Consider the following 16,771-nt stretch of genomic DNA (forward strand, 5'->3'; position numbering starts at 1 on the left):
TTTCTAAGTGCGCAGATGACATAAAAATAGGTGGAAGTGTGAGTTGTAAGGATAATGCAAAAATATTTCAAAGGGATTTAGAAAGGCTAAATGAGTTGGCAGGTAGAATACAATGTGGAGAAATGTGAGGTTATCCACTTTGGTAAGAAAGACAAAAATAAAGTGACCGGGAAATGCTGAACTTCAGAGGGACTTGGGTGCCATTTTTCATGAGCCATTGAAAGCTAACATGCAGGTATTGCAAGCAATTAAGGCATCTATAGGCAGATGGTAATGTTAGCCTTTATTACAAAAGGATTTGAGTGTAAGCGTAAAGATGTCTTACTGCAATATAGTCCCTTAATGAGACCACATCAGGAGTATTTTGTGCAATTTTGGTCTCTTTACTAAAGGAAAAATATACGTCCCATAGAGAGAATGTGACAAACTAAATTAATGCATAGAATGGAGAGGTTATCATAGAACATAGAACACTACAGCACAAACAGGCCCTTCGGCCCACGAGTTGCGCCGATCACATCAACACCTACCAATCCATAGACCTATCTATAACCCCCAATCCCATTAAATCCCATATACTCATCCAGAAGTCTTTTAAAAGACCCCAGCGAGTTCGCCTCCACCACCACTGACGGCAGCCGATTCCATTCACTCACCACCCTCTGAGTGAAAAACTTATCCCTAACATCACTTCTGTACTTGCCTCCCCGCACCTTAAATCTGTGTCCTCTCGTAGCGACCATTTCAACCCGGGGAAATAGCCTCTGAGAATCCACCCTATCTATTCCTCTCAACATTTTATAAACCTCTATCAGGTCGCCTCTCAACCTTCATCTCTCCAGGGAGAAGAGTCCCAGCTCCCTCAACCTATCTTCATAAGGCATGCCTCCCAATCCAGGCAACGTCCTTGTAAATCTCCCCTGTACCCTTTCAATAGCTTCTACGTCCTTCCTATAGTGAGGCGACCAGAACTGCGCACAGTACTCCAAGTGAGGCCTGACAAGGGTCTTATAAAGTTGCAGCATTACCTCCCGACTCCTAAACTCAATCCCTCGATTAATGAAGGCCAGTACACCATATGCCTTCTGAGGTAAAATTAAATAGACTGGTCTTTATTCTCTGGAACTAAGAAAAATGAGAGATTACCTCATTCAAAGATACAAAATCTTAAACGGCAGGATGTTTTCCCTGGCTGGGGGTCTAGAATGAGGGGCTCAAACTCAGATCAAGAGACAGGCCACTTAGAACCATGATCAGGATAATTGTTTTCACTCAAAGGGGGTTGAATTTTATGAATTCTCTGCCCCAGAGTCTGTGGAGGCTAAGGCATATTCAATAAAGAGATTAACAGATTTCTACATATTAAAAACATCAAGGGGTATAGGGATAGTGCAGGAAAATGGTAAGGATGTAGAAAGTCAGCTGTGACCTTACTGAATGGCACAGTGGGTCAAACACCTGAATGGCCTACACCTGATCCTATTTCTTATGTTACGTATGTCACCCAACTACTCTATGGCCCCTCATGCCAAAGCATGCTCTCACACACCACTCATGTCCTCCCATTACTAGATATTCCCTTAACACAGCCTCTACATCTCCTCACGCCCTCATGTTAAGCTATGGCAGAACCAAGGCCCATTCGCCCACTGTACATTGTATAGAACATGGAACATAGAACATTACAGCGCAGAACAGGCCCTTCGGCCCACGATGTTGCGCCGACCAGTTAAAAAGCAATGACCCTCTAACCTAAACCAATCCCTTTCCATCCATAAACCTATCCACGGATCTCTTAAACGCCCCCAAACTAGGCGCATTTACAACTGCAGCAGGCAGGGCATTCCAATCCCTCACCACCCTCTGGGTAAAGAACCTACCCCTGTGATGACTGTAGGATGTGCAAAAAACCGTTTTACGAAGTTATTAATTGATAATGTTCTACTTTCTCAACCAAAAAACATTTTTCCAAGAGGCTAATAAGTGAGTCAATCATCCAGATCTGTTAAAGTATCAATAGCAGAAACTGAAAGAACTTAACACCTCAATATTGTGTAAATAAACTTTGTGAAATTGACAGCACAGATCAGAGCTGTCAATGAACCAATGCTTTCCCTGGGGCTCAAGTATTTTAGTACTCTAATGGGTCTCTGGGTTTTCAGCCAATAATACACAACGTGGCTACAACTCTTTGAAAAATTGGCCTGACTCCGTGATAATTATGGAGGACTAGGATATGCCTGTCACTGTAATGCAGCCAATCAGCTCAGGAGTGTAGGGTTTGGATTTATGACCTGAATCAGACCACACCTTAAAAGGCACACCTGGAAATTGGAAACCTTGGCAATGTGGTCGACAATCCTGAAAGCGGCACCCGCCTGCTATTTTTAAAGGGATCCCAAGTCATCCTAACTCAGCGACAATCTAGACCATTGTTATAATTGGTTCAGAATTTGTTGGCATAAAACATGATGAGTAACAGATGGTTAAGTGGTTAAACTAAATCAATTGAACAGATGCTTGACTAGCACAGGTCAACTTGACACACAGAACATTCAATTTCCTCGGAATGCATTTATAAAAGCTTCTATAGTAAAGAGCTTCTCACAAAGTCTTCAGCTTTGAAGACTATCAGGAATTAAAGGGGAGGTTCACTCTTCTGTTGTTCTTCATAAACAGGACTACTGAGTAATATGTAAAAATACAGGGATGAAAGCTGTAAAATCACATGAATAAGGACTTTGGATTATTTTTAAAAAGACAAAATTTACGTTGTGCCATATTTAAGAGAGTCTGCTGCTGATTAATCAAGATAAATATCATTAAGATCTTTGAAGCATGTAATCAACTTTTAGTACACAAGTTAGTTTGAAAAATAACTGATCCAGGCACAGAGTGACTCACTGACTGAATATACCACCCTCTAGGACTCAAATTCAAACCAAGCTTAGACTCCAGATTGACAAACAACCCCTCCCTTCTCTATCTATGAAGTTGCTTTTATATTGACACTATTTTAGTTTGATCTGCTAGATACAAATGATTTATCTCAGTGGCAACTACCAGAGCTACTAAAGACCAACGGCACAGTGAAACAAACTTTATCAACATGCAAATTGACGGACTCAGACCATTTCCTAAAATGCACTGATGCGATCATTGCCACTTACAGTTGCTTTAATCTATTGCAAGATAGAATAGAATATGTAATTGAGTCATAATGGAACAGCAAGTCGTATGGCCCACCTGTAGAACAATCTAGTCAATTTAATTAACCCAGGGGTCGGTGCTGGGGCCTCAGCTATTTACCATTTATATAGATGATCTGGAGGAGGGAACCGAGTGTAGGGTGTCGAAATTTGCTGATGACACCAAGATTGGGGGAAAGGCAAATTGTGCGGAGGGTGTGGAGAGTCTGCAGAAGGATCTAGATAGGCTGGGCGAATGGGCCAGGAAATGGCAAATGGAATTTAATGTTGGCAAGTGTGAGGTGGTCCACTTTGGTAGGAAGAATGGTAGGAAGGACTATTACTTACGTGGCGAAAAACTGCAGCAGGCGACGGTGCAGAGGGACCTCGGGGTCCTTGTGCATGAATCGCAAAAACCCAGCCTGCAGGTGCAGCAGGTGGTCAGGAAGGCGAATGGGATGCTGGCCTTCATAGCGAGGGGGATTGAATATAAAAGTAGGGAGGTCTTGCTGCAGCTGTATAGGGCATTGGTGAGGCCACAGCTGGAGTACTGTGTGCAGTTTTGGGCGCCGCACCTGCGCAAGGATATTTTGGCCTTGGAGGGAGTGCAGAGGAGGTTTACTAGGCTGATACCGGTGTTGAGGGGGTTGAGCTATGAGGAGAGGCTGAATAAACTAGGCTTGTACTCGTTAGAGTTTAGAAGAATGAGGGGAGATCTCATTGAGACGTATAAGATGATGAATGGGATGGATAGGATAGAGGTGGAGAGACTCTTCCCGCTCAAAAAAGACAGTAGGACTAGGGGGCACAGCCTCAAGATAAAGGGGGGGCGGTTTAGAACGGAGTTGAGGAGGAACTTCTTCACTCAAAGGGTGGTGAATCTCTGGAATTCTCTGCCCGTTGAAGTGGTGGAGGCTGCCTCGCTAAATATTTTTAAGAAGCGGGTTGATGGGTTTTTGATAAGAGAGGGGATTAAGGGTTATGGGGAGAGGGCGGGAAAGTGGAACTGAGCCACGACAGATCAGCCATGATCTTATTGAATGGCGGGGCAGGCTCGAAGGGCCAGATGGCCTACTCCTGCTCCTATTTCTTATGTTCTTATGTTCTTATTTCTTAATTTCTCCCTTCTATCCGAGTAGCCCTGTAAGTTTACTTCCTTCAATTGCCCATTCAGTTAACTTTTGAAACCACTTATCATCTATCATCCCATAGATAGCGAGTTTTCAGGTTATCACTTACTGTGCTAAAAGATTCCCCCTCACATCCCCCCATATTTCATGCCAAAAACCCTTAGTCATTATATCATCAGCTAATGGGAATAGTTTTCTTTGCCTATCTTATCTAAATGAGTAGTAACATTGTACATCTCTTTCAGATCTCCCCTCAATCTCCTTTGATTCAAACAGAGCAAGCCAGCTTCAATTACTCTTTCAACGTAGCCTTCCCCTTCAAATATCCGCATGCCCCCTCCCCAACCCCAAACCCTGCGCACTCTTTAGAGCCATGCCATTGGGCTAATTTTTCACTCTGGTTTCAAACGCATCTCTGGGCTTTTTTGGTGGGGGCGCAGAACCAATTTTGACAGGGACAATCCCTTAATTTGCACAGAAGCAGTTTCCCTCTTGGAGCAGGTGGTCCTATCAAAGGCCTTCCTGATTCATAGTAGCAGCAAGCTGCAATGAACGGAAAATAACCGAGAGAACACTTCAACATGAAGCAACTATTGTTCAAACGCAAAAACAGACCACCACTCGCTGGCAGAGGGAATCATCTTACAGGGCAGCACACATTGATGGTGTCCGTGTGCAGGGTCTCTAGATCTGACTGGAGTGCTGGCATCCCAACCTGCCCATGTGTACCTGCTGTTGAGCTGTCACCTTTAATGTCAGGAAACTGGAGGTTGACTGAAAAATCCCAGTTGGCCTCCATTACCAACCCTTAACAAAGGTCTCACTGAGTGTAATTGCAAAAAGCCTTGCTGGTGCAAACCTGCCTTGACCAAAATGGTCATGCCAGAAATGGGATTAGGAAACTGGCATACTTGTCAGTACTGGCACTTACGGGCTCTGTCTGCCTCCGTTTATAACCTCGGCTTGGCTTGAGAATCTGGTCCATAGAATCCATATTGCCTTTCCCTATCTCTTCTGCCAAAATGCAGTTTTGAACTCTTTTCCTTCTTTACTTTTGGTATGCTTTGGCTGTATAGCATGCAGGAAACAATACTTTTCACTGTGTATTAATACATGTGATAATAATAAATCAAATCAAAATGTATAATGTCACACTTCTCTGCATTAAATTCCATGTGCCACTTTGTGCAGATCGTGAAGAGAAAAGTTGGTAAAGACAAATGTAGGTTCCTTACAGACATAAACAGGGGAATATTTAACAGGGGACAAAGAAATGGCTGAACAATATACTTTGGTCTTATCTTTGCGAAAGTAGGCACAAATCAAATACCAGAAATGTTGGAGAATGTAAGATTTAATGAGGGGGAAGAACTGAGGGAAATCAATATTAGTAGAGGATAGTGCTGGGAAAATTGATGGGATTGAAGGCGGATAAAACCCCAGGGCCTGATAATCTACATCCCAAAGTACTTAAGGAAGTGGCTCAAGAAATAGTGGATGCATTGGTGGCCATCTTACAGGATTCTATAGACTCTGGAAGAGTCCGTGCAGATTGGAGGATAGCTAGTGTCACTCCAACATTCAAAAAGGGAGATCAAGAAAAAAAAACAGGGAATCATAGACCAGTAAGCCTAACGTTGGTAGTGGGGAAAATTCTCAAATCCATTATCAAGGGCTTTATAGCAGAGCATTTAGAAAGCAGTGGCAAGGTCAGACAGCATCAGCATGGCTTAATGAAGGGGAAATCATGCTTGACAAATCTGTTGAAATTCTTTGAAGAACTAGTAGAGTTGACAAGGAAGATGCCAGTCAATGTAGTATATTTGGATGTTAAGATAGCAGTTGACAAAGTCCCATGTAAGAGATTATTATGTAAGATTAAAGTGTATGGGACGGGGGAAGTGTATTGAGATGGATAGAAAACCGGTTAGCAGAGAGAAAACAGGGTCGGAATTAATTGGTCCTTTTCAAATTGGTAGGCAGTAACTAGTGGGGTGCCACAGGGATCGGTGCTGGGACCTCAGCCATTCACAATATGCATTAATGATTTGGATGAGGGAACAAATTGTAATATCTCAAAGTTTGCAGATGATACCCCAAGTTGGTTGGAAGGGTGAACTGTGACAATGATGCTGAGGTCCTTCAGCACGATCAGGACAGGTTGGGTGAGCTGGCAAATCAATGGCAGATGCAGTATAATTTGGATAAATGTGAGGTTATTCACTTTGGAAGCAAAAACAAGAAGGCAGATTACTACCTGAATGGCTGTAAATTAGGATAGGGGAGTGTTAGTGGGACCTAGTGCCCTTGTGCATCAGTCATTGAAGGTAAGCATGCAGGTGCAGCAGGTGGTAAAGAAGGCAAATAGTATGTTGGCCTTCATTGCAAGATGTTTCGAGTACAGGAGCAGAGATGTGTTGTTGCAATTGTACAGGGCCTTGGTGAGGCCACACCAGGAGTATAATGTGCAGTTTTGATCTCCATTTTTGAGGCAGGATGGTCTTGTTCTCAAGGGAGTGCAGCGAAGATTTACTAGGCTGATTCTGGGGATGACAGGACTAATGAATGAAGGTAGATTGAATAGGTTAGGATTGTTTTTGTTGGTGCTCAGGTGAATGAGGGGGGATCTCATAGAGACTTATAAAATTCCAACAGGACTAGACAGGGGAGATGCAGGGAGGATAGTCCAAATGGTGGGGGAGTCCAGAACTGGGGGTCATAGTCCAAGGATATAGCGTAGACCATTTAGGACAGAGGTGAGGAGACATTTCTTCACCCAAAGAATGGTGAGCCTGTGGAATCCATTATGACAGGAAGTAATTGGCGCCAAAACATTGAATGTATTCAAGGAGTGGCTGTATATAGTTCTTGGGGTGAGTGGAATCAGAGGTTATGGACAAAAGCAGGATTAGGCTACTGAGTTGGATGATCAGCCGTTATCTTAATGAATGGCAGGGCAGGTTTGAAGGGCCAAATGACCTCCTCCTGCTCCTATGTTTCTATGTCTATCCATTCTGCTACATCCTAATTATGCTATTGAAGTCAATTGGTATCATCCAGTCTGCCATCAGCAGCAAATTTTGAAATTTTACTCTGTATTCCAATATCCAAGTGATTTATATTTATTTCAAAAATGGTCCAAGTGGAATGCCAGTTTATACTGCACTCCAGTCTGAAAATGAACCCTTTACCATGACCCACTGTTTCCTGTCCATAAGCTGACATTGGTGCTCCCATTCCATGAGCCTGAATTCTGTCCATCAGCCTTTTATTTGGCACTTTGCCTAGTAGTTTTTAAAAATTCATGTAGACAACAGGGATGGGACAGGTGAATAAAACTGATTTTCTGTGAAGAGAACCAAGATGGACTAAATGGGCAAAATAGCTTCCTGCTAAGAATCTATGGGAATGCCCATGCATTCTTTTCATCAACATTCTCTGTTAGGTTGCCAAGAAGTTCAATTAGATTTGTTGAACACAATCTGCTTTTTACAAGCCTGTGCTGTCCCTCCTTAATTAACTCAAATCTTATCCAGTGCCTATTATTAATTATTGTGATGTTAAGCTGAGCAGCCTGCACTGACCAGGAATATTCTTACACCAGTTGCCACTCTTCAATCCTCAGATTCCACCTCCCCCTCCATATCTAGGAAAGTTGGGATGATTATTGAAAGTGCTTCCACTCTCTTCACTCAAATCTGGGCTGCAAGCCATCCAGACCAGGTGACCTATCTACTCATCCACTCTAAGCAAAGCCAGTCTTTCCATTACATTCTGCTTATTGATCTTCACTTCATCTATCACATCTAACATCTCCACTATACTGATAATTTATCAGTATCCTCTTCCTTAATAAACACAAGTACGAAGTATACATTAAGTATTCTAGCCATGCCTGGTCCTTCTAAACATATCTCTCTCTTTGTCTCTAATAGGCTAATTACCCACTTACTATTTGTATGCTGGTAAGAGATTTTTGAGTTCTGTTTTATGTGAACTGCCATTTTATTTTCATATTCTCTCTCTGCTAGTCTTATTTTTTTCACACCCTCTGTCAATTTACTGTATTTTGCTTGGCTCTTGCTTGAAGAATTCAGCCAACATGCATCATATATCCTTTTTGTTTTGTTTCAGCATATTTCCCATCTCCCTTGACATCTAAGGAGTCCTGGCTTTGGTTCCTCTACCCTCCCTTGTAGTTCAAATGTACCTAGCCTATACAGAAAATTCTCCTTTCTTAAAGTTCACCAGTTGTTCCTGTCTGTCTTTGCTTGCATTTTACCTTCTGCTATTGCCACAATAATATACTTCCACATGGCTATTTGCACTTGTAGCTCACAACTTACTCACCATACTTTGTGTTTTCACATACATGCTTCTAAACCTATCTTTGTATTCCTTAAAATCCTTCTTAGTCTGTTCCTATCTAATGTTGTACTACTTGATTCTCTAGTAGTATTGAACACTTTATGAACCTTATTCCTCTTTTCTGCTTCTATACACTGATGCGCTTTTCCCTGCCAATTTAGTTTAAGTTGTCCCAACAACATTAGTGCACCTCCGCGTGAGGACACTGATTTGCTAAGGTGCAACCCATCGCTTTTGAGCTAATTCTCTTGCCCCTGAACTGACCCTACTGCTCCAAAAATCTGAAGCCCTCCCCCTTGCATCATGCCTCAAGGCACACATTGATCTTCACAAGCTTTCTATTTCTACTCTTACCACGGCACTGGAGTAATTCAGCAGTTGCTATCTTCAAAGTCCTACTTTTAACTTCCTCTCTTGCTCTTGAAATCTGACCATAAAAGCTGCTCTCTCTGTGTCTTTGGTATCTTGTGTGCTGATAACTGCATCCTCTCTGTGACGTCCATGGCACCTGCACCTCCAGAATGTAAGCAAATTACATTCCTTCCTGTTCTCAAACTGCTGAATTATTATAGAAGATTTGTCCCAAACTTGGCAACAATTCTGAAACTGTCGCATAACCTCTTGTGTCAGAACAAGATGTGAAAGTTGTCAGACAAATGCCTTCGTGCAGGCCAAAGCATTATTCCTTAATTCCGAAGCTCTCAAGCATTTTGATCCTATTTTACCCTTACAGTTAGCACTTGATGCATGGCCTTATGGTGTATGGGTGATGGTCTTGCCATCATGCCACTGGGTGAAGAATGACCTATTGCTTTTGCTTCTTGAACCTTAAGTAAAACTGGGAGCCACTATGCCCAGATTGAACAGGGAATTTTTGGGATCATCTTCAGTGTCTAGAAAGTCCATCAGTTCCTGTATGGAAGGGCATTTATATTGCTGACACACCATCATCCATTCAGTACCATTTATGAACCACAAACGGGAATTCTGTCACTCGCTGTAAGTACAATGCAAAGATGGGCATTGTTCCTGTTTGCGCACATTTACACCATTAAATATCCCAAGTCTAGCTTACGTTGCAATGCAGACGGACTTTCAAGACTACCATTATCTGTCAGTTCTTCAGACTGCTTGAAGGGGAATCTTTTCTACTTTAACCAAGTAGATAACACACCAATCATTTCATTGCAAGTGAAAAAACACACTCTGAATGACCCTGTGCTCTCAAGAGTGTCAGTTCAGTCAGGATGTCTTCTATGGGGCCTCAGAGTAATTATTTCATCACCATTGAGGAAACAGGTGATGCATGAAGGACACTGTGGAGTTGTATGCATGAAGGAAATAGCAATAAGTTATTTCCAGTGGCCTGGACTTGATGCTGAGATTGAAGAAAAAACCAGAACATGTTCTTCCTGTGCAAAGGTAAGAAACCTGTAACCCTTAATCCATGGAGCGGCCTGAAGAAGTTTGGCAATGTGTGCATATGGATTTTGCAGACCTTTCAAAGAACACGTTTTTATTAACTGTTGATGATCACATCAAATGACCAGCAGTCACTGTGATGACATCTAACTCGTCTGGGGGAAGTGGTTAGTCACTGAATTCCCAAAACAGTTGGTGAGTAACAATTGACCTCAATTTATTTTGCAGGAATTTGAGAACTTGGTACAAGAAAACTGCATTTAACACGTTAAATCCGTGCCATTTTACTCTCCGCTAGTGGGTTAGCAGAATACTTTGTCCAAATCACGGACCATGCTTTGAAAACAATCAAAGAATAAGATTCACTTATCCAATGAATCACAGAATCTCTATAGTGCAGAAGGAGGCCATTTAGACCATTGAGTCTGCACCGACAACAATTCTACCCAGACTCTACCCCTGAAACCCCACATATCTAACCTGTTAGTATCTCTGAACTAAAAGGCTATTTTCTACGGCCAATCAAACTAATTGGCGCATCTTTGGAGTGTGGGAGGAAGCCGGGGCGCCCGGAGGAAATCCACACAGGTACGGGAGAAAATGCAAACTCCACATAGGCTGTAACCTGAGGCTGGAATTGAACCCAGGTCCCTGGTGCTGTGAGGCAGCAGCGCTAACCACGGTGCCATTGTGCCTCAACAAATTCTTACCATTCTATTGGCACACCTCCAATGCCATGACCAAGACCTCTCCTGCAATAATCATGATGGAAAGACAGCTGTGTTCTGCATTCAATCGTGCAAAAACTCCAAAAACCAAGGAGATTATGTGACTACAACTACAAACACAAATGGAGTGTCATGAAAGTGAGGCAAAAGACCAGCGTCAATGAGTCTTGGCTTGGAACTATTCTTCAGGGGAGAAATGTGTTCCTGCCACAAACCTTCCACAACTGGACAATCTCTTACACAGTCCAGACATCAAATGACATTATTTGAAGGCGATGTGCAGACCAGAAGCTGGCTGGAAAAACAATTCTGCTAAAACTGGAGTCTGTCCAGCTTTATGAAGTTAGGACTCTTCTGCAAACTCTGCACCACCAAACACTGCAGAAGAAATCAACACCCCACCCTCTGTTGAGGCGCAGAGAAAACCTCCAGTTCCCATGTCAATGCGGGTTAAACCAACTATGCCGACATTAGTGAGACGATGAAAATGCCAGAGGTTCCCATCAGTGCGAAGATAAAAATGCCAGGGGTTTGTCGTCAACCATTTTGATGTCCAGATTGCCTATTTATAGAATTGACTGACCTACTGACTATTGTTCATATTGAACTAGTTTTGGGGGTGTTCAAATGAATGAGGGAGGAAATGTTATATATTTATCTCCTTTGGATCACCATTGAGCTTTGTTTTAGTAACTTACGCAAGGAAATGATGCAACATGATATAGAGCAGGAAACAGAGCAACAACAGGTAGGAGAGAGAACACACAACAAAATTGCATTCCTTTATTGCGTGTTCCTGATTGTCTTTCTTCAAATACACAACAAGTTTTACTGCTGAAAGTCGGATCAAGAATTGTCAGAAGACTGAGGAAGGGTATCACTGATGGTCGCAGGACCCAGTGGAAGCTGGGAGTGACTACGGACTGCCAATGTTGCTTTTAGTTTGTTACAGAAAAAGTCTATAAACTTAAAATCTTGTTGTGTGGTTGGTCACTGAGAATTCAGGTCACATTTAAAGTTATCAGTCACTACAGGGGGTTGTAACAAGGCATTGGTGGTTGAAATTATATGAGTTAGTAGTAAATATTGCTTCCCAAACATTAAATAATTTGTTTACCTCTTTCCACAATCAATAAACAGCTAAAACTTATTGCACTGGAACAAACCTGGTCCCAAGTGATTGGCAGAGGTCATACAACATAAGCTGTCATCTTGAGAAAGTAAATAAAGGCAAATCTTAAAAAAATGATAGGGGCATTAGCAGTCAGCTGAGCTGAGCTTTTTAAAACAAATCTGCCAGGACATGTCTGTTCTAGGATTAGAATGAGAGTGAAAAAATATAATTAATAAATTATTTTAACACAAGCAAGATGTAAGACATCAGAGCATATTTTGTTCTATTACTCAAAGACAAATTGCATTGATGGACTTGAAAATATTGTACTATGATTGTTTTGCTATTGTCACTTGTTGTGAAATAAAGCAACTTGTTTATTACCAGACCATGCCTCATCAAGTACTTTCTCAGCTTGTCTTCAAAACAACCGGACAGATAAGTCAAAGAGGTGGACATCTGGTCCCGATCACAAGGGGATACAGTTATGTCCATGAGTTACCCTATTGTATAATTAGATATTGGAAAGTAAGGGCACACACCTAAACATAAAATGCTCAGATTATTCAGTGGTGTAACTGGCACTGCTCTACCTGATAGAATATATAATGCAAGACCCTAAATTTGTAAGGATTTCTGGGGAAATTAAGGGTCCGCTCTCACCCTCTATCCCTATAACCCCATACATTCCTCACGGCTAATCCATCTAACCTACACATCTTAGGACACTGTGGGGCAATTTAACATGGCCAATCCACCCAACCTGCACATCATTAGACTGTGGGAGGAAACCGGAGCACCTGGAGGAAGCACACACAGACACGAGGAGTACATGCAAACTCCAATAATCACCCAAGACTGGAATTGAACTTGGATACCTGGCGCTGTGAGGGAGCAGTGTCAACTACTGTGCCAACCAGTTGGAAGATTTGCCTGTCTGTCTTCTTCCCTGAGTAGAAGTCAAAACAGTGGAACCTGGATGGAATCAAGTTCTGCCGATGTTCTCATCCCCCTTGGGTAATCCAAATTTAAGCCCTGACTCCGAATGGGAATTGTGGCCAAACCTCAAAACCCACGTAAGCAGTAAATACTAAGAAACAGCTTACAATTGTAGATCTTCAAGCCAAAACCAGGCTTTGATAAAAGCAAAATATTGCAGATACTGAAATCTGAAACAAAAAAGGAAAATGCTGGAAAATCTCAGCAGGTCTGACAGCATCTGTGGAGAGAGAATAGAACCAACATTTTGAATCTAAATGACTGTCAGAGCTACGAGCAAAAAAAATTAGCAGAGATTTATGCTGAGGGTGGGGCAGGGCTATAATTGGATAAAAGGGATATAGCTAAGGCTGAGAATGGTACTAAATGTGTCCATTGAGTGATCAGAATGTGTGAATGACAGAACAGAGCTACAGATGGTTTAGAACTGCCTGAGGATTATGGCAGTTGCCCTGAAACAAAGGGGGAGGCAGGGGGTCAAGGAGGAGAGCTTAATGAAGTAGTGGAAAAACAGAAGTGAGAAAAAATGATGATAAGAGATAAAAAGAAGAAACAAAATGAAATAAAATAAATGGAAATGGGGTGGAGGTGGAGAGGAGAATTCATGCTCTTAAGTTTTTGAGCTCAACGTTTAGTCCAGAAAGCTGTAAAGTGTCCAATCGAAAGATGAGGTGCTGTTGCTCCAGTTTCCGTTGGGGTTCACTAGAACATTGCAAAAGGCCAAAGACGGACATGTGGACAAGAGGGCAGGGTGGTGTGTTGAAGTGGCAAGTGACAGAAAGGTCTGGGTCCTACTAGTGGACAGACTGAAGGTTTTCAGCAAAGCGGTCACCCAGTCTGCATTAGTAGACTGCATTGGGAGCAGTGAATGCAATAGACCAGATTGAAGGAGGTGCATGTGAAGCGCTGCTTCACCTGAAAAGGGTGTTTAGGACCTAGGATGGTAAGCAGGGAGGAAGTAAAGGAACAGCTGTTGCATCTTCTACGATTGCATGGGAAGGTGCAGCCTCTTTGCAAAATGGCACTGCCGATATGCCTTCTTTCTTTCTCAATTGTAGTTTTCCACTCACCGGGCTCTCATCCGTGTCCGACCGATCCCCCGGGCCACTGCTCTTACCCCCTCCCCTCCCTCCCAGAACGAGGATAGGGTCCCCCTTGTCCTCACTTTTCATCCCACCAGTCTCTGAATTCAAAGGATCATCCTCCGCCATTTCCACCAACTCCAGCATGATGCCACCACTCAATACATCTTTCTGTCACACTCTGTCAGCATTCCACAGGGACCATTCTCTCTGGGTCACCCTGGTCCACTCCTCCATCACATCTGACACCTCATCTTCTGCCCATAGTGCCTTCCCATGCAACTGTAGAAGGTGCAACACCTGCCCTTTTACCTCCTTCCTGTCCAAGATCCTAAACACCCCTTGCAAGTGAAGCAGCGCTTCACATGCACCTCCTTCAATCTGGTCCATTGCATTCACTGCTCCTAATGCGGTCCACTCTACGTCGCAGAGACCAAACACAGACAGGGTGACCGTTTTACTCAGTCCGCCCGCAAGCAGGACCCAGACCTTCCTATCGCTTGCACGATTCTGCCATTCACATATTCTGATCACTTAATGGAAACTTTCAGCACCTTTCTCAGCCATCTTTAATCCTCTTTACATTCCCTTTGTCCAATTGTAGCCCCACCCTCGTAGTATAAATCTCTGCTGATTTTTTTTGCCTTTAGCTCTGATGAAGGGTCATCTATACTTGAATGTTGACTCTATTCTCTCTCCACAGATGCTGTCAGGCCTGCTGAGATTTTCCAGCATTTTCTGCTTTTGTATAAAACTACGCTCAGTTATAATCATAGAATCCTACAGTGCAGAAGGAGGTCATTCAGCCCATCAAGTCTGCATTGTGCATACTCCCAGTTGTTCATGTGACTTGTGTAAACTGAGTTTGGGCAGTCAATCCACAGCCATTTACATACACTCAATGTGACTAGAAACAAACATGAGACAAAGGATAGATACTAGCACAGCTCAGTACCCCGCCTGCCAATTATAAGCAGCTGCAAGCAATAGAATTTATAATATGAAATTCTTTCCCAACTCTTAGAAATACAGAGAACCTGCATCTGTAACTGTGGGCGGCACAGTGGACAATGGTTAGCATTGCTGCCTCACTGCGCCAGGGACCCAGGTTCGATTCCCAGCTTGGGTCACTGACTGTGTGGAGTTTGTAAATTCTCCCTGTGTCTGCGTGGGGTGTGCTCCAGTTTCCTCCCACAGTCTGAAAGACACGTTGGTTAGGGACAGGAGTGTGATGACTAGGGGAATTTCACAATAGCTTCATTGCAGTGTTAATGTAAGCCTTACTTGTGACTAATAAATAAACTTTAACTTTAATTTAGAACCCGGATTTGCTCACTAGCTATAATCTACTCCTAATATTTATCAATTATTTTTTGCACTTAAAAACTGAATTACCTAATAATTTGAATTCATCATAACAAAATTCAAATTTGGAGTGAAAAAAGCATAATCAAATAATCTGAATTTAGTACCTTTGAGTTCGGAGCAGTAGACAATATACCACCAGTCATTTATGCCAAATATTTTTGGCTAAGTTTCAATGTTTGTTTTGCTGTCTCTCAAATGCCATAACGTTTATTTCATAATCTTAAAAGAACCAGGATTAATATTTCTGAAAACTTGGTTCTTTGACAGTTTTCTTGAGCAATCTGAAACCAAGTCACGGACTAGAAACTCTAATTCATAAAGGCAAACAATGTGTTGGGATAATCTAGTAATAGCAAAATAATATATTGGCTTCATAATTATAACATTCCAATTAGTTCTGCCCCAAATGTAATTTGTTTTCTCTGGTCAGCTATTGTCCATCTTCCCTTTCTTTGTTCTGCATTTTAACAATTGTTCAACTCCCCTTTTTTCTGCTTTTCTCCTTCAGATTCTTACCTCCAACGTTTCCGTCGACGATCTTTACTACTTCGAGACCGACAGTGCCCCGGTCTTTTCCTTCAGCTCCAAGAGTGCTGCCATTTCTTTTAACTGTCATGGCACAACCTGCTCCAGGAGAATCCACAGTAAACACAAGGGCCATGGCATTGTCTTCTTCACAACTCAGTTGGCAAATCACTAATAATTTTCTCCCACTCTTCTCTTGCCAGATTCACATGGGTAAGAGGTGGCGGCAGGTCAAGAGTTGGAAATTCTGTACTCAGTTTTTACTTTTCTATTTTGCACTTGACTCTGTGTTTTGACTATCCTCCTCCAACCCCTCTCCATTTGTCTCTGCCATACTTCTCCCCTGGATTTCCTGCATTATTTGTGCTGCTCCCTTGGATAAAGGGGACGGGGATGGAGTGGGACATTGAAACCCACATTTCTTAGGAGGAAATTTCATTATGTCCGTAAGGGGAAGGTTTTTCTCAGAATAACATAAGCAAAAGGTGCGCTGGAGGTCACATCAGGCACAAATGAAGCAGCACAGGAAATGGGAGAGACAAATTCACATGCCAGAAATCAACAAACAGAAATCACCGCTGAACACTATGGTGTTGTTCGGTAGGTTGAAAAAATATAGGACATCAACTTTGGCTCTTCTGCCTTGTCATGCCATGATAAGGCATTCCACAGACAATAATTTAAATTAAGTGAGAATGATACAGGTTGGAGATAGTAGCAGACCATACATACTTAATGGAATTCTAAGCAGGCCTCATTACATGGTCTTTAGGGTTAATATGGAATTTCAGGCCTCAGAACTACTGATAGGGTGTAAGTAATAGGACTTCCTAAGCTGAGATCTATT

General features: G+C 42.4%; 1 protein-coding gene across 8 annotated transcripts in view; it reads right to left on the reverse strand.

Annotated features, from left to right (window-relative positions):
- Positions 1-16,771, reverse strand: part of arid1b (AT-rich interactive domain 1B) — a 557,854-nt gene that overhangs the window by 136,015 nt on the left and 405,068 nt on the right. For 3 of the 8 annotated variants that reach the window (XM_080200331.1, XM_080200332.1, XM_080200329.1), the window contains exon 8: positions 15,916-16,023. The exons of the other annotated variants lie outside the window; for them this stretch is intronic. In XM_080200331.1, coding sequence (XP_080056457.1) covers positions 15,916-16,023 — 108 coding nt within the window. The remainder of the gene's footprint in view (positions 1-15,915; positions 16,024-16,771) is intronic. 8 annotated transcript variants of the gene reach the window in all.

This window comes from Carcharhinus amblyrhynchos, chromosome 12 (genome assembly GCF_965287045.1).
Source record: "Carcharhinus amblyrhynchos chromosome 12, sCarAmb.v2.hapA, whole genome shotgun sequence".
In the NCBI taxonomy this organism is placed as follows: domain Eukaryota; kingdom Metazoa; phylum Chordata; class Chondrichthyes; order Carcharhiniformes; family Carcharhinidae; genus Carcharhinus; species Carcharhinus amblyrhynchos.